The following is a 21,040-nucleotide window of genomic DNA, read 5'->3' as shown; positions in this document are numbered from 1 at the left end:
TCCCAACTCTCTGCTTTCTGTTAGCCAGCCAATTCTCTATCCATGCTAATACATTTCCATTGAATGCCTTTTGGAAATCTAAATACACCACATCAATCGGTACACCTCTATCCACCATGCTCGTTATATCCTCAAAGAATTCCAGTAAATTAGTTAAACATGATTTCCCCTTCATGATTCCATGCTGCGTCTGCTTGATTGCACTATTCCTATCTAGATGCCCCGCTATTTCTTCCTTAATGATAGTTTCAAGCATTTTCCCCACTACAGAAGTTAAACTAACCGGCCTATAGTTACCTGCCTTTTGTCTGCCCCCTTTTTTAAACAGAGGCGTTACATTAGCTGCTTTCTGAGTCTACAACAGACCCAGACATGAGACGAGGAAAGCGCCCAGAGGGGGAGAGCTTTGGGAACCATAGGTCCAAAGTCACCTGTTGCTCCTGGCACAAAGCTCATGGTCGACAGAGCAGTAGTGATACATGCCCTCATATATGCTTCTGAAACATGTGGCCTAAAATTCCGGCCTCTCTGGGTCCGTACCAAGTGTGTATGGACCTGGGAAGGCATTACAAAAGCCAGTTTGCACTCACCATACGTCATGTCTCACATTACTCAGATACTGGAGCACAAAACGTTATTTTCAGAAAGAAACGAAGACGTTCTTCTCATTTGAAGCATAATTGATCCTTGAACCTTCACAGAAGGGCCTGGCAATTCGATGTCCCAGTGCAGATCTCTCCATAGTCTGGTTTGGTTCTGCACAAGCCTATTCCTGTCTAAAATCAGTGCATGCATGAAGCCTGTGGTCTCTGCACTCCCTTTTAGAAATGTTCAAAACTGTCATCGTCACCTAGCATATCCAGGAGCAGGACAATACCATCAGGCCCACAAACCTGGTCCTTGGACTGTGTCCATGAACGGAGTGGTTCAACACGCTGTACTGTCGGGCTGAGCTGAAGACAGAATAGCAGCACATTGCAAATAAACAAAAGGCAATCAAGGGTCAGTGGGAAAACCAGGCATATCACTACAATCACATTAGTCAGCATGTTTGGATAAACCGGAGATAAATCCAATTTTGAGTCATGTAATGAGCTGAGATTGAAATGACAAAGTGAGAGAATATGGTTTCCGGACATAACCCAGACCATTTGTATTCGGTTTTAGAAAAAGTTCATGGGGTTTACAATTATTTCAAATAATTTTAAAACTGGTCACATGTGGTGATTAAGTTCTTGCACAGGTAAAAGGGCAATAGAGACCCTTTATTAAGCACCCTCAGACTGTCCAGAACCTCAGCGTCCTGTTCAACCCTAAGCTAAGCTTCTGACCCAACATCTTCTTGGTCATAAAGACCATCTACTTGCAACTCTATCATCCACCTCCACCTCTAGTTCAAATCTTAAACCGCTGAACCCAGACCTCATGGCCTTTGTTTCCTCCAGACTCAACGATTCCAGGGCTCCCCTCGATAGCCTCACAACCTCCGCCCACCATAAGCTCTGCACCAAGTCCCGCTCACCCATCTGCTTCTCTGCTCGAGCCTGTCTACCTACCCTCACCTTGTCCTTTGCCCTATCGTTGGCAGCCGTGCCTTCAGCCACCTAAACCACACGCCCCCCCCCCCCCCCCATCCCTCTCCCCCATTCTGGAAACTCCTTCCTCCCTCCACTTCCTTCTCCTCAAAGACCCTCCTTAAAATCCAACTCTTTGACCAAGCTTTTAGTCACCACTCCCAATATTCTTTCTTCTGCTCAGTTTTTTTTCCCCCTTACACTTCTGTGAAGCACCTTGGAATTTATGTTTTTAGTGTTAAAGGCACTATATAAATGCAGGTTTTATTGTTGTTAAGACGACTCAGACAGTTTTCATGCACAGATCTCAGCCGAGACAACACCACACAATAAGAATGAAGTTGTCTTTGGGAACATCTAACATCTAAAGCTGGGAATTAATCTTGTAGCTTCAACATTCACTTCCTCCACCACCGGCACACCGTGTTGTCCCGTCTACAAGATGCACTGCAGCAACTCACCAAGGCTTCTTCGACAGCACCTCACAAAGCCACGACCTCTACCATCTAGAAGGACATGGACATGGGAACACCACCACCTCCAAGTTCCCCTCCAAATCTCCCAGCATCCTGACTTAGAAATATATTGCTTTTCCTTCATCGTCACTGGGTCAACGTCCTGGAACTCCCTCCCCAATAGCACTGTGGGAGTACCTATACTACACGGACTGCAGCGGTTCAAGGTGGCGGCTCACCATCACCTTCTTAAGGGCAATTAGGGATGGGCAATAAATATCGGCCTTGCCAGCAACGCCCACATTCAATGAATGAATTAACAAAATTTAAACATTTTTAAAAAAACAGTCCTCCCTCTGTACCTATCCAAAGCTTCAATAACCCTCACCAAGCGAGCAGACCTAAACTGGACACATTATTTCTTTAACTATGATTGACTGTTAATCAAAATCAAGAATTATTCAGCGAGCACTCTGTATCTGTGAATAAACTTAAGAGTTAATTAAAAATTGCACTCTCGACAATCTACAAGTTCCATCGCTATTCTCGAACTCACAGGAATGCACTGTGGAGTTGACACATCTTAGAATACAATAACACAAAACTCCCAAGTCCTTTACAGAATATATTGTAAGGCGTTAGCTACCGTCTTAAGCTTGAGATTCTCCGCTCCAGACTCATTGAAGGAGACGCCCTTGAGGAAGTGGGGTCCGATCTGGACCGGTACGGTGGGAAGCTCGCACTGAAGTGGCTGGGCAGGATAGGGTCGCCTTCCCGCCTGCTTTACCTCAGCCTCACTGCAGCAGCCCTGTGAAAGGATCAGAACGTGAAAGGGGCATGGTGGCAAAAGACTCACGAGGCAGATTTATTTAGGGTACATCAGGAAACATCCCAACCCCCAACCACAAATCCCAGTCTGCTATCACTTAACAGGCAAGCGATCCAAATCGTCATAAATCACTCAGTCTGAATTCAATATTGAATGGCTGAGCAGGCTCGAGGGGCCATATAGAATCATGGAAATTAATGCACGGAAGGAGGCCATTTTGGCCCATCATGTCCATGCCGGGCGACCAAGAGTTATCCAGCCTAATCCCACTTTCCAGCTCTTGGTCCATAGCCCTACATCTGCTGCTAATTTTTATGTTCTTAGAAGTGGGGCCCCTGCTCTCTCCCAGCTCAGTCCCTCAGCCGCAGAACTGTTCTTCCCCTTCTACGACAGAGTGTCAGTAGGCCACAGCTTCTGGCAACCCAGCTCATGGACTCCAGGCAACTCCATTCCATTTACTGTTACAGCTCATTCTCTGCTGCTCGGATATTTTAGTTACATATCTCCACAACTGGCCTATGGCTTGATTTAATACACACTTGTACCATGCACAATGTGGTGATCTGGACACAAAAACTCTCGTGGAGGTTGCATCACATAACCATCCCGCCCTCAACAGCCCAACCTGGTCAAACAGCTCCCCCACTCCCAACATTTTTATAATAATCAAGAAAGTGTTGAAAGAAAATGAAAAAAGTATACAATATATTTTTCTAACACCCCTGCACTTTTTCTCTTGGGTTTTGTTCACAGCAGTACCCAGGAGGTTCATCTTAAAATTCCTGGAGACGCCAGGACAATCCGGGAGGGTTGACAACCCATAGGGCCAAGGAGATCATCGCAGCTTTTCTAAACTCTCCACTTAACTGAAGTCTTTTGTCCTGCTACCCTTAAGCCTCGACCGAGTTCCAGCAGACTATTTGGCCATAGCAGGCCATTATGGCCTGTTCCTCTCCTCATTGGACACAACCTTCCCAGCAGGGGTCACTGGGTCGTGATCAGGAACGGCCGATTCTTTGCTCTCCTCAGCCTCAGAGAGGCTTCAGTCAATGTGGCATCCCCAACTCTGATCGGCTAACTCAGCACAGAGCAAGAATCTAATCCAGGGGTCCGTTTACCTCAGTGCTACAATTCTTTTTGCCCATTAAAATACCATTTTTAAAATAAATGATACACATGTATGGTTGGACTGATATGCAGCTCCCATATTCATTTCTTTGGTCACATTTTCTTTAAATGGCAGCTGATAACCTTTGCAGAATGTTTCTTTTAAATTGAGAAATAGATATAAAAAGCAGGAAACTGCTAATGCTGGAAAATAAAAACAAAACAGGAAATACTGGGAACAAGTCAATTTGCATCTGTGGCAGGAACAGATAGATTAACGCCTGTTTGGGTAAAGAGTTGTATGAAACGTCAACTTATCTGGTCTCTCCACAGATGTCAACTTGTTTTTGTCTGAAAACACTCGTGAGGTAGCTCGGGACATTAAAAATCGCTATCTAACAAAGCGGTACCTGGGAGGTTACAGAGAGCCTGGAGAAGCTGGGGTACTTCTCCTTAGAGCAGGGATGGTTCAGGGAAGATTTAATAGAGGTGTTCAAAATCATGAGAGAGTAAAGAAAGAGTAACAGTTTCCAGTGGCAGGAGGGTCACTAACCAGAGGTCACCGATTATAAGGTGATTGGTAAAAGAACCAGAGGCAACATGAGGAAAACAATTACTCAGCGAGTTGTTGTGATCAGGAACGCGCTGCCTGAAAGGGCAGTGGGAGCAGATTCAATAGTGACTTTCAAACGGGAATTGGATAAATACTTGAAGGGGAAAATGTGCCGGGCTGTGGGGAAAGAGCAGGGAGTGGGACTGGTTGGATCGCTCCGTCACAGAGCTGGCACAGGAACGATGGGCCGAAGGGCCTCCTTCTATGATTCTATAAATACAAGTTGTTATCGATCCGTTGTGCTGCCAGCATTTCTGGTTTGTTATGGAAAGGATATACATTGGCCATAAATCTACCAGACTTTTAAATCAAGGGAGCGAGTCTCTCTTCAATATTTACTGTTGGGGACAAGTCATAAAATGTTCTGAGCATTATACAGTACAGAGATGTCTGGCAGTGCCAGAAATGCTTCCATACCTCATGCAATGGGTGCAGTACTTACTCTCCACCACCAGATGTCCAACACACGTCGACACCCAACCAATCAGCAGATTCACGTCGAGAGCAGGGGATGATCTGCTCCCAGATTGAAATCGCACCCTCATTTTCCCTCCGTACCTGCTCTTTATTCAGCCAAGATCGGGCAGATGCTTAGTGTGAAGTAGGTTCCCAACCACACCGTTACCCAGCACACGACAGGCAGTTACAATGAAACGCCCGTCAGGTGACTAAAACCTTTATTTACCTGTAAAGATGCCTCGATCGCTTTTGGGTTTAGGTGGAATCCTGCCTTCATCGCATATTCACAGTGACCCAAGCTTTCCAAAGCCACTTTGTAAGCCTAGAAGATTAAAGAAGTTAGCAGGTATCAATGATCTTCATTGAAACAGCCAAACCAATACATGAATGATACATTACATAGAAGTATTATTACATAGAATATACAGCACAAAAATAACTAGTCCATGCTGGTGTTTATACTCCACAGGACTCCCTCCTCCCCCCTGCCCCCCCCCCCCGCCCTCCGTTCCATCGACCTCATCTCGGCCTTTCCGCATCTCTCTATTCCCTTTTCTCTCATGTACTCGCCTAGTTTCCTATTGAAAGCTCTTTGCCTCAGCCACTTCCTGTGGTAGTGAGTTCCACATTCTAACCACTCCTTGGGTAAAGAAATGCCTCCTCATTCCCCAATTGGATTTATTGGTAACTATTCTGTATTTATAGCCTCCTAGTTATGGATTCTCCCACAAGTGGAAACATTCTCTCTACATCTATTCTGTCCAACCCATTAACGATTTTAAAGATTTCTATCAGGTCACCTCAAAGTCTTTTTTCTAAAGAAAAGACCCAATCGGTTTCATTTTTCCCGATAGCTGTAATCTCTGTTCTGATACCATCCTTGTAAATCTTTTTTGCACTTTCTCCAGCGCTTCTTGTCCTTTTAATAAGAGAGATCAGAACTGCAGCTTGACCGGGGTCCTAGACAAGTTCAGATTTCCAGGCTCTTGTACAATATCCAGACAGATGTCAATTCCGTAGAGTGCAGTGCTGTCACTGGCACCAGTACATTATAGAAACATTCACAAAGGCAATACACTTCAGTGTTGTGTGGTACTTGCCGAGTTTGTTTCGGGAACCCGGTGACCAGTTTTACGTGGATCCATTAGGATTACATTAGTCCGATTCTTTCCGCGCCCCTCCCTATCTCTAATCTCCTCCGGCCCCACAATCCTCCGAGATCTCTGCTCCTCCAAGACTGGCCTCTTGCGCATCTTCGATTTTCATCGCTCTACTACTGGCAGCCGTGCCTTCAGCTGCCTGGGCCCCAAGCCCCGGAATTCCCTCACTAAACCTCTCCGCCTTTCTCTTCCTTTATGACACTCCTTAAAACCTACCCCTTTGATCAAGCATCCGTTACAATATCACACGTGGCTCAGACAACGTTCCTGTGAAGTGCCTCGAGGCGTTTTAGCACATTAAAGGCTCTATATAAATGTAAATTGATGTTGAAAGTCTAAGGAAGCCAGATACAATGGTATGAACAGTGGGAGCTGGCTCACAAACACTTGTATTCAAACTGAAAGACCAATATCAAAGGCCCTTGAAATCAGCATCTCAAGTTGCAGCCACCTGCAACTGATAAGCACCTAGCGTTAGACAACAACAACAACAACTTATATTTATATAACACCTTTAACATAGTGAAACATCCCAAGGAGCTTCACAGGAGTATGGAGATAAAAATTTGACACCGAGCCACATAAGTAGAAATTAGCACAGGGGCTTGGTCAAAGAGGTCGGTTTTAAGGAGTTTCTTGTAGGAGAGACAGAGAGAGAGAGAGAGAGAGAGAGAGAGAGACAGAGAGAGAGAGAGACAGAGAGAGAGAGAGAGAGAGAGACAGATAGAGAGAGAGAGAGACAGATAGAGAGAGAGAGACAGATAGACAGAGAGAGACAGACAGACAGAGGGGGGTAGAGGCGGAGAGGTTTAGGCAGGGAGTTCCAAAGCTTGGGGCCCAGGCAGCTGAAGGCATGATGGTAGAGCAGTTATAATCAGGGATGCTCAAGAGGGCAGAGTTAGAGGAGCGCAGACATCTCTGGGGGTTGTGGGGCTGGAGAAGATTACAGAGGTAGGGAGGCCATGGAGCAATTTGAAAATAAGGATGAGAATTTTGAAATCGAGCTGTTGCTTAACGGCCGAAAACATTCCACCCTGACACAAGCCAAGTTTGTAATGACAGAATCCAGAATTGTACTATTGGGTGACTTTTCACATTTCATATGCAGCGTGAAACTCCGTACGTATTACTGCCCCAAGAGCAGCACTAACCATCCTGATCCATGCCCCCCACAGCTGTAACTGCAATTGTCTACTGCCTACAAGTTTACAGAAGAACTGTATAAAACACTGGTTAGGCTACAGCTAGAGTACTGCTTGCCGTTCTGGTCACCACGTTACAGGAAAAGATGTGATTGCACTAGAGAGGGTAGAGAGGAGATTTATGAGGATGTTGCCAGGACTGGGGAATTTTAGCTATGAGGAAAGATTGGATAGGTAGGGGTTGTTTTCTTTGGGACAGAAGAGGTGCATAAAATCATGTGGGGCCTAGATAGAGTGGATAGGAAGGACCTATTTCCCTTAGCAGAGATGTCAGTAACCAGGGCGCACAGATTTAAAGTAATTGGTAGAAAGATTAGAGGGGAGTTGAGGAGAACTTCTTTTACCCAGAGGGTGGTGGGGGTCTGGAACTGAAAGGCTGGTCGAGGCAGAAACCCTCATGGCATTTAAAAAGTACTTGGATATGCACTTGAAGTGCCGTAACCTTCAAGGCTACGGACCAAGAACTAGAAAGTGGGATTATGCTGGATAGCTCTTTTTTGGCCGGCATAGACACGATGGGCCGAATGGCCTCCTTCTGTACATTTCCATGATTCTATAAAAGAAATAACTTGCATTTCTATAGCGCCTTTCACGGCCTCAGAACATCCCAAAGCACTTTACGGCCAATGAAGTACTCTTGAAGTGTAGTCACTGTTGCAATGTAGGAAACGCGATAGCAGAGAGGTCAATAACTAGGGGGCATTGATTTAAAGTAATTGGTAAATGAAGACCTGCTAATTTAATTTAACACATTCAGGTGAATCCTCCAGCCCAAGGTTGGACAAACTTGTCTTTTTCATCAAAAAATAATTAATCTTGAATCTTTTACAGATCACTGAAGCAAGTACATTGAACATCAAAACCTCCCAAATTTGGCTTGGAATACATACATTACTGCACTTGGGTGCTGCTACACACAGCTATCCATCAGCTCCAAGCCATAAAGCTCATGTGGTCCAATGCCCAAAGCCACTCTTCAACCTCAATTCAAAACAAGTCTCAACGTTGCAGAACGGATGGAATTACACAACTTGCATTTATATAGCGCCTTTAATGTAGTAAAACGTCCCAAGGTGCATCACAGGAGCGTTTATCAAACAAAATTTGACACCAAGCCACACAAGATGCAAGGAGCTTCTTAAAGGAGGAAAAGAGAGGTAGAGAGGTTGAGGGGTTTAGAGAAAGAATTCCTGATTGTTTGACCCAGGCGACTGAAGGCACAGCAGCCAATGGTGGTGCTATGGAACTTGAGGATGTGCAAGAGGCCAGAATTGACGTACACCAATAAAAAGGCCCCCTGGCCAACTCAGGAAAACTGTGGAGGGTAACATGTGGAGAATGTGTGACATGCTTAACACCTGTGGAGAACTGTAGAGCCACAGTGTGATTTTGCGGTTATTGAACTGCAATTCCATTAGCAGCTCAGTCCGTGATGGAGAGCTCTCTGGTATGGGAGACAAACTAGATACACTTGAGGCAATGTTGTTGCCCATTCTGCTGATCCATTACATGTTAGTGGTTGATGCAAATCGCACAGATGCATTTAAGGGGAAGTTAAATAAGTACACGAGGGAGAAAGGAATAGATGGGTAGGTTGATAGGGTGTGATGAAGTAGTGCGAGAGGAGGCTCGTGTGAGCATTAACACCGGCATAAACTTGTGGGCCAAATGGCCCTTTACTGTGCTGTAAAGTTCTGAGAGATTCTATGTGCCATTTCAGAATTAAAATCATTCTCAGTTATGTTGGTTCCTGGTTTCTGCATTCAATTTATTCAGTCAGGTAAAGAAACTGAACTGTCTGACGCTAACTACTGAGACGCACCAACACTTTCTGGCAGGTCCATTTAACAAATTACTTCGTTTTTAGGGAGGGATATTGAGGGCAACTTATCAGATCATGGATGTTTGAGAGGAAAAGGATTATAAAAAGGCAAGATAGACCAAAGGACTATCCCACCTCGGCAGCTGGGGAATTGAAAAATTCCGTTACTTAAATAAATCTGGAATTAAAAAGCTAGTGTCAGTAGCGGTGACCATGAAACTACCGGATTGTCGTAAAAAACCATCTGGTTCACTGATGCCCTTTTAGGGAAGGAAATCTGCCGTCCTTACCTGGTCTGGCCGAGCCATTCAGTTTTACCAAAGTCAGCACTGTGGGAGTATCTTCACCACACAGACAGCAGCGGCTCACCACCACCTTCTCAGAGCAATTAGGGACGGGTAATATATGTCGGCCTTGCCAGCAACGCCCACATCCCATAAAAGAATAATTTTTTTTTAAAGAATCCACAATGAGATCTGGACCTCACACACCCTTTATATACAGAGATGTCTCTGCTGCAGAATCTCAGTCCCATGATATTCCAGCGCTGGTTATACAGAGACACTCACCTGCAAAGCACTGTCGATCTTCATATTTAAATCTTTCAGCTGATGCTCGGGGATGGTGGTGCTCTGTGAACAGAACAACTGCTGCACTTCGATGCCGGCCAGGCAGCCATCACTCCCCCTCTCACGTAGCCGAGATGTAGCCTTTCAAAAGTAAAGAAAAACGTCAATACAATTTGCCTGCCTGCACAATAGTGCAATTCCATTCTTCGGAACACAGGGACAGGAGGAGGCTGTTCAGCCCCTCGGGCCTGTCCCGCCATTCAATTCAATTCAACTGAAGGGAAGTGCTACTCATATCGGAACTTGCAATTCCCCAAATGCCCCAGAGTCTGGGCATCCTGCCGAGAGCCATGCTGATGCTGTGTACAACTTGATGCAAAATCTCGCCTCATGTTTTAACAGGATGTCTCAAGTTTGTTTTTCCCCACATGATTTGAAAACAAGCTGCAGAATAACTTTTAAAAAGATTTTCTCAGTTTCATATTTAATTGAATGTTACTTTTAACTTCAAGGGAGTGATTACATCACCTGCGCGCTCTTCACTTCAGACAGAAATTATCGGTCACAGGAAATGTTATTTATTTTCTCAGTGCAAATTTCAAAACATGATTTTGCTGAGGCTGTACCAATATGAGTTTGTTTTTTCAAGCTTGAAAATGAATTTAAGAAACTTTTTTTTTGAGTAAAAGCAACAAAACTATTTTCAACAACCTATTGTTTAAAAAAACTAACAGCTTTGATCTCCCTTCACCCCCGCCCCCAAAAAACCAGGGCAAGAGAGCTCTACCCCATAATGCACAATGTTGGGCAGAATATAAGATAGTCACCAATAATCCAACAGGGAATTCAGGAGAAACTTCTTTACCCAGAGAGTGGTGAGAATGTGGAACGCACTGCCACAGGGAGGGATTGAGGCGAATAGTATCGATGCATTTAAGGGAAAGCTAGATAAACACATGAGGGAGAAGGGAATAGAAGGACAAAAATTTGGCAGATGGAGTATAATGTGGGAAAATGTGAGGTTATCCACTTTGGCAGAAAAAATAGAAAAGCAAATTATAATTTAAATGGAGAAAAATTGCAAGGTGCTGCAGTACAGAGGGACCTGGGGGTCCTTGAGCATGAAACACAAGTTAGTATGCAGGTACAGCAAGTAATCAGGATTGCAAGGGGGATGGAGTATAAAAGCAGAGAAGTCCTGCTACAACTGTACAGGGTATTGGTAAGGCCACACCGAGAGTACAGTGTACAGTTTTGGTCTCCGTGTTTAAGGAAGGATATACTTGCAGTGGAGGCTGTTCAGAGAAGGTTCACTAGGTTGATTCCTGAGATGAGGGGCTTGACTTATGAAGATAGGTAGAGTAGGTTGGGCCTATATACATTGGAGTTCAGAAGAATGAGGGGTGATCTTATCATAAAAGATAATGAGGGGGCTCGACAAGGTGGATGCAGAGAGGATATTTCCACTCATAGGGGAAACTAAAATTAGGGGACATAGTCTCAGAATAAAACTGAGATGAGGAAGAATTTCTTCTCTCAGGGAGTCATGAATCTGTGGAATTCTCTGCCCCAGACAGTTGTGGAGGCTGGGCCATTGAATATATTTAAGGCGGAGATAGACAGATCTTTGAGCGATAAGGGAGTCAAGGGTTATGGGGAGCGACAGGGAAGTGGAGCCGAGTCCATGATCAGATCAGCCATGATCTTATTAAATGGCGGAACAGGCTCGAGGGGCCAAATGGCCGACTCCTGCTCCTAGTTCTTATGTTCTTATGAATAAGCAACTGACTGTTTATAAACTCAAAACATTTTACACAAGGAAAGAATGGTTGACTGGTGTGCAATTAGCAGCTTTTGTTTAAAATTCCTCGGGGGGGGGGGCGGGGAGGAGATTAGAATAAAACAAACAAATGTTCACAATGAGTGTGGGGCATGATTGCTGCCATCTCCCAACACTATGCAGCCCAGCCGGATATCCTTCCTCTTCCTCACTCACACATTCTCAGAAAAAGGACAGGATAACAAAAACATACTAGCTTTCCTCAAGTTAAAAAAAAAATCACCAGAACTACAGCTGTAGTATTTTAAATAATTCATAAAATGTCACATTAAAGCACACTCATTTATTTTCAGAAAAGTAACACTGCAAATCTGTACCGGATAAAACAAAGCCAAGTCAGGAATTGTGAACGGGGACATCAGCCAAAGGAAACCGGCTAGTGCCCAGCAGCCTGTTCCCCCGAGATAAGCAAATCAGTTCAGGTATCTGGCGGCACAGAGAATCAGTTCACAACACCTTTGGAGCGGCACTTGCTACGTGACCAAGTCACAGGATCATAATGCGGTGAGACAACTTAAAGCACACAACCACAGGTCTCCTGAGCGCTTGAGATGCCAAGTTTGAAAACTCACAGTGGATCACTGTCAGGAAGTCATGAAAATACTACAATGGGTCTCAGTGCCCATGCTAGTGAGAGGGAGGAAAAGAATCATCCACTGCAAGCAAAAACCCAGGAGCAAAATCATAGGGTTGTCAAAAAAAGGTCCCTCCCTCCTCCACCCCCATATTCTTTGAACACTTTTGGTTATTAGTTATAAAAACACCCGATTTTTTAATATTCATTCATGGGATGTGGGCGTTGCTGGCAAGGCCGGCATTTATTGCCCGTCCCTAATTGCCCCTTGAGAAGGTGGTGGTGAGCCGCCTTCTTGAACCGCTGCAGTCCGTGTGGTGAAGGTGCTCCCACAGTGCTGTTAGGGAGGGAGTTCCAGGATTGTGACCCAGCGACGATGAAGGAACGGCCGATATATTTCCAAGTCAGGATGGTGTGTGACTGGGAGGGGAACGTGGAGGTGGTGGTGTTCCCATGCGCCTGCTGCCCTTGTCCATCTAGGAGGTAGAGGTCGGGGGTTTGGGAGGTGCTGATGCCTTGGAGTTTGCAACGGCTGCCATTCTCCAACCAGGAAATTATTTGTAGTTTTCACTGCAAGAATTTTAGTAAGTATTCAGAGGAAAAAATCCTTTGTCCAAAGCACAGGATTATTTTCTGACATATAGCACAGATGGACAAACAAGGAAGATTTTAAACTTCAGAAGTGGTTCCCTGTAAAAACGGCTGTATTTGATGATTTACAGCGCTGGTGCTGTGCGGAGAGGATCAGCGGACTGTAGGGGAAGGTAAAGGTCAGCCCCGGCAGAGCAGTGAGGGGAGAATGTTAACGATTTAGATGAAGGAATTGAGTGTAATATCTCCAAGTTTGCAGATGACACTAAGCTGGGTGGCGTTGTGAGCTGTGAGGGGGACGCTAAGAGGCTGCAGGGGTGACTTGGACAGGTTAGGTGAGTGGGCAAATGCATGGCAGATGCAGTATAATGTGGATAAATGTGAGGTTATCCATTTTGGGGGCAAAAACACGGAGGTAGATTATTATCTGAATGGCGGCAGATTAGGAAAAGGGGAGGTGCAACGAGACCTGGGTGTCATGGTTCAACAGTCATTGAAGGTTGGCATGCAGGTACAGCACGCGGTGAAGGCGGCAAATGGCATGTTGGCCTTCATAGCGAGGGGATTTGAGTATAGGAGCAGGGACGTCTTACTGCAGTTGTACAGGGCCTTGGTGAGGCCTCACCTGGAATATTGTGTTCAGTTTTGGTCTCCTAATCTGAGGAAGGACGTTCTTGCTATTGAGGGAGTGCAGCGAAGGTTCACCAGACTGATTCCAGGGATGGATGGACTGTCATATGAGGAGAGACTGGATCAACTGGGCCTTTATTCACTGGTGTTTAGAAGGATGAGAGGGGATCGCATAGAAACGTATAAGATTCTGACGGGATTGGACATGTTAGATGTGGGAAGAATGTTCCCAATGTTGGGGAGGTCCAGAACCAGGGGACATAGTCTTAGGATAAGGGGTAGGCATTTAGGACTGAGATGAGGAGAAAGTTCTTCGCTCAGAGAGTTGTTAACCTGTGGAATTCCCTGCCGCAGAGAGTTGTTGATGCCAGTTCATTGGATATATTCAAGAGGGAGTTAGATGTGGCCCTTACGGCTAAAGGGATCAAGGGGTATGGAGAGAAAGCAGGAAAGGGGTATTGAGGGAATGATCAGCCATGATCTTATTGAATGGCAGTGCAGGCTCAAAGGGCCGAATGGCCGACTCCTGCACCTATTTTCTATGTTTCTATGTGGCGGAGGATATCACTCGCTGGCTTAGTTACAATCAACTGTTTTTCTAGTTTCAAAAATAATGCAAATGAAAAAACATTCCAGGATTCCACACACATGCCTCAGATTCTCAGGAACAGCAAGTTACAGAAGTGTTTTCCAGATGCTGCGTGGCAGACTTTTGAAGCTGCAGAAATCAAACCAAACAGCTGATCGGGTACTGCACTGGTGCATGAAGGAGCTCCCAATCAGGAGGCCAGTTGCAAGTGTACACACCCTCCTGACTTGGAAATATTTTGGCCGTTCCTTCATCGTCGCTGGGTCACAATCCTGGAACTCCCTAACAGCACTGTGGGAGCACCTTCACCACACGGACTGCAGCGGTTCAAGGCGGCAGCTCAGCACCACTTCCTCAAGGGGCAATTAGAGATGGGTAATGCCGGTATGGCCTTTTGGCTAAGATCATGCGTAACTGACCTGACAGGGGAGTAACCATGACCAGAAAGTGGTTCTCCCTGGATCAGGAAGGTGGTTCTCCTATGCTTTTTGGAAATAGGAGGTGTGTGGGGTTGCTGACCCATCCACCTCCATGGCACGAACCTGGTATTGCAGTACTTCCAGGAACGGTGCTTGGGCTCTAGGCCTTTTGGCTAAGAGCAAAAACATTGGCGCAGAGTGATCCTTGAATGGGCCCAAGGTGACCTCTGCCGTTTGTGACCTGACAAAGAATTGGAACGATTGGCAACGAATAAAACATCAAAAAAATAAATAAATAAATGCCGGTATGGCCAGCGACACCCACATCCCAAAACAAATTTTAAAAAACTCATGAAACTCCGCCACTTGGAGCCGATTCCACTCCGCGGCCCTCAGACTCCTGGTCTCCCAAAATGCTCATCACAGATTGTATCCCAAAATTGCCCCCACTTCTCCGTATATCTGCGACCTCCTGCAGCCTTGTGTGCCAGTGCACTCTATTATCTTGACTCTAGCCTCCTATGTATCCCACCACCCGACTGATGAATAAGTCGTTGAGCCATTTTGATCCCGCATTTGACTCCCTTTAAACCATCCCACCTTATTTCCTCTACCCAACCTTTCACAAAGCTTGATTGAAGCTTATCCTAAGAAACTGAATGGATTAGAAGAGTAAAGTGACTGTGAGGATACAGGTGAACAAATCATTAAAAGCAGCACCGCAGGGCGGCAAAGCAATTAACATGCTAACAAAGCACTGGATTTATTTCTAGGGGGCATAGAATTCAAAAGTAATGAAGCTACGTTAAATATGCATAGGACCCTGGTCATTCTGGTCTCCATAAAAAGAACATAGAAGCACTGAAGAAAATGCAAAAAAGAGTTTTCTTGCTTCTGTGGTAACTACAATAAAAGAGTGTAGAAGAAGCTAGAATAAGTTTGAGAAAAGCAGCAGGGTCTCGACTTCTGCACCCTAGTAAAGGATCCACTCGGAATGAGTGATCATAGCATGGTTGAATTTCAAATTCAGATGGAGAGCGAGAAAGTTGGATTTCAAACCAGCCTACTAAGTTTAAATAAAGAGACTACAAAGGTATGAGGGCTGAGTTGGCTAAAGTGGACTGGGAAATAGATTAAAGAGTAGGACGGTTGATGAACAGCAGCGTACATTTAAGAAGATATTTCACAACGCTCAAGATAAATATATTCCAGGAGGAAAGGGTGTAAAAGAAAAGATAGCCATCATGGCTAACTAAAAAAAAAAGGATGGTATCCAAGTCAAAACAAGGGCATACAAAGTGGCCAAAACTAGTGGGAGGACAGAAGATTGGGAAGCTTTTAAAAGCCAGCAAAGAATGATTAAAAAAATGATTAAGAAAGGGAAGATAGACTATGAAAGTAAACTAGCACAACATATAAAAACAGATAACAAAAGTTTCTACAGGTATATAAAAAGGAAAAGAGTGGCTAAAGTAAATGTTGGTCCCTTGAGGACGAGACCGGGGAATTAGTGATGGGGAACATGGAGATGGCAGAAACTCTGAACAAATATTTTGTATCAGTCTTTACAGTAGAGGACACTAACAATATCCCAACAGTGGATAGTCAAGGGGCTATGGAGGGGAAGGAACTTAACACAATCACTAAGGAGGTGGTACTATAAGATAATGGGACTAAAGACGGATAAATTCCCTGGACCTGATGGTTTGCATCCTAGGGTCTTAAGAGAAATAGCGGTAGGGATAGTGGATGCATTGGTTGTAATTTACCAAAATTCCCTGACTTCTGGGGAGGTCCTAGCAGATTGGAAAACTACAAATGTAACGCCCCGATTTAAAAAAGGAGGCAGACAAAAAGCAGGAAACTATAGATCAGTTAGCCTAACATCTGTGGTTGAGAAAAAATTGGAGTCCATTATTAAAGAAGCAGTAGCACGACATTTAGAAAAGCAAAATTCAGTCAGGCTGAGTCAGCATGGATTTATGACAGGGAAGTCATGTTTGACAAATTTGCTGGAATTCTTTGATGTAACGGGCTGGGTGGCTAAAAGGGAGCCAGTGGATGTGGTGTATTTGGACTTCCAGAAGACATTTGACAAGGTGCCACATAAAAGTTCACGGGGTTGGGGGTAATATATTAGCATGGAGAAATTGGCTAACTAACAGAGAACAGAGAGTCGGGATAAATGGTTCAGTTTCAGGTTGGCAATCAGTAAGTAACTAGTGGGATGCCGCAGGAATCAGTGCTGGGACCCCAACTACTTACAATCTATATTAACGACTTGGCTGAAGGGACTGAGTGTAACGTAGCCAAGTTTGCTGACGATACAAAGATGGGAGGAAAAGCAATGTGTGAGGAGGACACAAAAAGGACAGACAGGCTAAGTGAGTGGGCAAAATATTGGCCGATGGAGTATGTTAGAAAGTGTGAGGTCATGCACTTCGAAGAGCAAGTTATTATTTAAATGGAGAAAAATTACAAAGTGCTGCAGTACAGCAGTACCTAGGGATCCTGGTGCACAAAACACAAAAGGATAGTATGCAGGTACAGTAAGTGATCAGGAAGGTCAATGGAATAGAAACATAGAAAATAGGTGCAGGAGTAGGCCATTCGGCCCTTCGAGCCTGCACCGCCATTCAATAAGATCATGGCTGATGTATCCCTCAGTGTCCCTTTCCTGCTTTCTCTCCATACCCCTTAATCTCTTTAGCCGTAAGGGCCATATCTAACTCCCTCTTGAATATATCCAATGAACTGGCATCAATAACTCTCTGCAGTAGAGAATTCCACAGGTTAACAACTGTCTGAGTGAAGAAGTTCCTCCTCATCTCGGTCCTAAATGGCTTACCTCTTATCCTTAGACTGTGATCCCTGGTTCTGGACTTCCCCAACATCGGGAACATTCTCCCGGCATCTAACCTGTCCAAACCCGTCAGAATTTTATACGTTTCTATAAGATCCCCCCTCATTCTTCTAAACTCCAGTGAATACAGGCCCAGTCAATCCAGTCTCTCCTCACAGTCCTGCCATCCCGGGAATCAGTCTGGTGAACCTTCGCTGCACTCCCTCAATAGCAAGAATGTCCTTCCTCAGATTAGGAGACCAAAACTGAACACGATATTCCAGGTGAGACCTCACCAAGGCCCTGTACAACTGTAGTAATACCTCCCTGCTCCTATACTCAAATCCCCTCACTATGAAGGCCAACATTTGCCTTCTGCACCGCCTGCTGAACCTGCATGCCAACTTTCAATGACTGATGTACCATGACACCCAGGTCTCGTTGCACCTCTCCTTTTCCTAATCTGCCACCATTCAGATAATATTCTGCCTTCGTGTTTTTGCCCCCAAAGTGGATAACCTCACATTTATCCACATTATACTGCATCTGCCATGCATTTGCCCACTCATCTAACCTGTCCAAGTCACCCTGAAGCCTCTTAGCGTCCTCCTCACAGCTCACACCGCCACCCAGCTTAGTGTCATCTGCAAACTTGGGGAGATATTACACTCAATTCCTTCATCCAAATCATTAATGTATATTGTAAATAGCTGGGGTCCCAACACTGAGCCCTGCGGCACCCCACTAGTCACAGTCTGCCATTCTTAAAAGGACCCGTTTATCCAGACTCTCTGCTTCCTGTCTGCCAACCAGTTCTCTATCCACGTCAATATATTACCCCCAATACCATGTGCTTTAATTTTGCACACCAATCTCTTGTGTGGGACCTTGTCAAAAGCCTTTTGAAAGTCCAAATACACCACATCCACTGGTTCTCCCTTGTCCACTCTACTAGTTACAGCCTCAAAAAATTCCAGAAGATTTGTCAAGCATGATTTCCCCTTCATAAATCCATGCTGACTTGGACCAATCCTGTCACTGCTTTCCAAATGCGCTATTTCATCTTTAATAATTGATTCCAACATTTTCTCCATTACTGATATCAGGCTAACCGGTCTATAATTACCAGTTTTCTCTCTCCCTCAGTTTTTAAAAAGTGGTGTTACATTAGCTACCCTCCAGTCCATAGGAACTGATCCAGAGTCGATAGACTGTTGGAAAATGATCACCAGTGCATCCACTATTTCTAGGGCCACTTCCTAAGTACTCTGGGATGCAGACTATCTGGCCCTGGGGCCTTTATTGCAAAGGGGATGGAGTATAAAAGTAGGGAAGTCTTGCTACAGTTATACAGGGTATTGGTGAGGCCACACCCGGAATATTGTGTGCAGTTTTGGTTTCCATATTTAAGAAAGGATGTACTTGCTTTGGAGGCAGTTCAGAAAAGGTTCACTAGGTTGATTCTGGACCTGTGCCCACCCTCCTGTCCTGGTTCCTTTTTCTCTCCCTCTGCTAGATTGAGAAGTTTCCTGAGGTAATCTCATTTGCTATATGTAAATCAGTTACTCTTTTTAAGGATTTACATATTGCAACTGACACTTGTTTCTCCCTGTAAATCTTCTGAGAAGGTTCTCTTTTTTTTTTTAAGATTAAAAACCGTGGGGGGTGGAACTCTGCATTTCCCTCTTACCCCCACAATCACCCCTCGCTTGATGGAAGGTGCTGATGATAGTTGGGGTAATGTTCCACACGACAGTTATCGCGATAGCTCGCCCATGTGTCATGCATAACCTAACTGACTGATGAGGAAAGGTCGAGTCGGTTGGGCCTCTATTCATTGGAATTAAGAATGCGAGGTGATTTTATCAAAACGCATAAGATCATGAGGGGGCTTGACAAGGTGGATGCAGAGAGGATGTTTCCACTGATAGGGGAGACTAGAACTAGGGGGCATAATCTTAGAATAAGGAGCTGCCCATTTAAAACAGAGATGAGGAGGAATTTCTTCTCCAAGGGTTGTAAATCTGCAGAATTCGCTGCCTCAGAGAGAACTGTGGAAGCTGGGTCATTGAATAAATTTGAGAGAGACAGACAGTTTCTTAACCGATAAGGGAATATGGGGTTATGGGGAGCGGACAGGGAAGTGGACCCGAGTCCGTTATCGGATCAGCCATGATTGTATTAAATGGCGGAGCAGGCTTGAGGGGCCATATGGCCTACTCCTGCTCCTATTTCTTATATTGCTGTGTTTGACCGGACTCAACATCAAGTTCAACCATTCCAGATCATAACTGGTGCTCCCATTTTTTTGGGCAGCCGATTCTGGTAATGATTTCTCTCTCCTCTAGACCCATCTTGTGTTTCTTTACTGCCCCATTACCATCTCCATATGTTCATTACCATATATTCTTATGTTCTCCATTTGCCTCGCAGCATCATCTCTCGTCCCTTGACTCTCTCCTGCCTTCCACCCTCTCACACACATTCCCTTTTGTTTTTTCCTCACCCCTTTCCCTGCCTCTGGATTTGCTTAAAACTCGTTACATCTCTAACCTTTCCCAGCTCTGACGAAAGGTCATCGACCCGACACGTTAATTCAGTCTCTCTCTCCACAGATATTGCCTGACCTGCTGAGTGTTTCCAGCATTTACTGTTTTTAAGCTCAACTTCTGTCCCTGGATGGTGTTGAATCGGCTGAGCGAGTAGGAGGACAACTGGTTTCAGTGTCTTTGGAATAGAGAGGGAAGGAGGAGAAAAGCAGCCAAAATTCCCACTGATGACCACTGCTTGCATATGGAAATGGGGGGGTGGGAAATGAGACCCAGCTCTGATGCCTCCCCACCCGCCCCCAGCTGATGATCTACGGTTAGGTGATGCATGACACATGGGCGAGCTATCGGGATAACCGTCGTGTGGAACATTACCCCAACTATCATCAGCACCTTCCATCAAGCGAGGGGTGATTGTGGGGGTAAGAGGGGAAATGCAGAGTTCCAGCCCCCACGGTTTTTAATCTTAAAAAAAGAGAACCTTCTCAGAAGATTTACAGGGAGAAACAAGTGTCAGTTGCAATATGTAAATCCTTAAAAAGGGTAACTGATTTACATATAGCAAATGAGATTACCTCAGGAAACTTCTCAATCTAGCAGAGGGAGAGAAAAAGGAACCAGGACAGGAGGGTGGGCACAGGTCAGACAGGCCCTCGTACACCAGGGGATATCGGCAGTCTATAGTAAACCTAATTACACTGCGGACGAATGAGTGCTGGCAGAAATAACAATGAGGGAGCGGAACCTGAAATAACTCGGCACACCGCAAGGATCAATCAAGGCTGGATCGAACTAGTGACTCCTGCAGAAAGGCAAAAGTTTGGCCAATGATACTTAAAATTGCAGGGACACCCCATTAAAAAGGAGCCCCTTGTGCCCCATCTAATCACCGGTTAATCTCCTGGACACTACTGCCAGCAAAGACCCGGGGGAAAATCATCAGGGCATGAAAACAAATGGAGTCTTCTCATTTTCTTTGAACACTTTTGTTTCTTAATTATAACTATATCCACGCACAGGCACCTTCCACCCTTCAACATGTAGTTCGAGATCTGGAATATTAGGTCCTTTATTGAAACACCTGTGAACTCATCCCTTTTCAGCGTGGAAGCAAGCCATCCTCATTTCGAGGGACTGTCTATGATGATAAAAATATACGAACATAGACGGACCTGATTACCACAACTATCGTCAGCGCCTTCCGCCGAGAGGGGCG

General features: G+C 45.0%; 1 protein-coding gene across 6 annotated transcripts in view; it reads right to left on the bottom strand.

Moving 5' to 3' along the window:
* garre1 (granule associated Rac and RHOG effector 1) overlaps window positions 1–21,040 on the bottom strand; it is a 132,254-nt gene that overhangs the window by 31,866 nt on the left and 79,348 nt on the right. For all 6 annotated transcript variants that reach the window (XM_070898320.1, XM_070898318.1, XM_070898319.1 and 3 more), the window contains 3 exons: window positions 9,791–9,931; window positions 5,264–5,359; window positions 2,676–2,837 (listed from right to left, as the gene is read on the bottom strand). In XM_070898320.1, the coding sequence (XP_070754421.1) occupies window positions 2,676–2,837; window positions 5,264–5,359; window positions 9,791–9,931 (399 nt within the window). The remainder of the gene's footprint in view (window positions 1–2,675; window positions 2,838–5,263; window positions 5,360–9,790; window positions 9,932–21,040) is intronic.

Source organism: Pristiophorus japonicus, chromosome 13 (genome assembly GCF_044704955.1).
Source record: "Pristiophorus japonicus isolate sPriJap1 chromosome 13, sPriJap1.hap1, whole genome shotgun sequence".
In the NCBI taxonomy this organism is placed as follows: Eukaryota; Metazoa; Chordata; class Chondrichthyes; family Pristiophoridae; genus Pristiophorus; species Pristiophorus japonicus.
The sequence above is the reverse complement of the archived record's forward strand: the minus strand, read 5'-3'. Positions and strand labels throughout refer to the sequence as shown.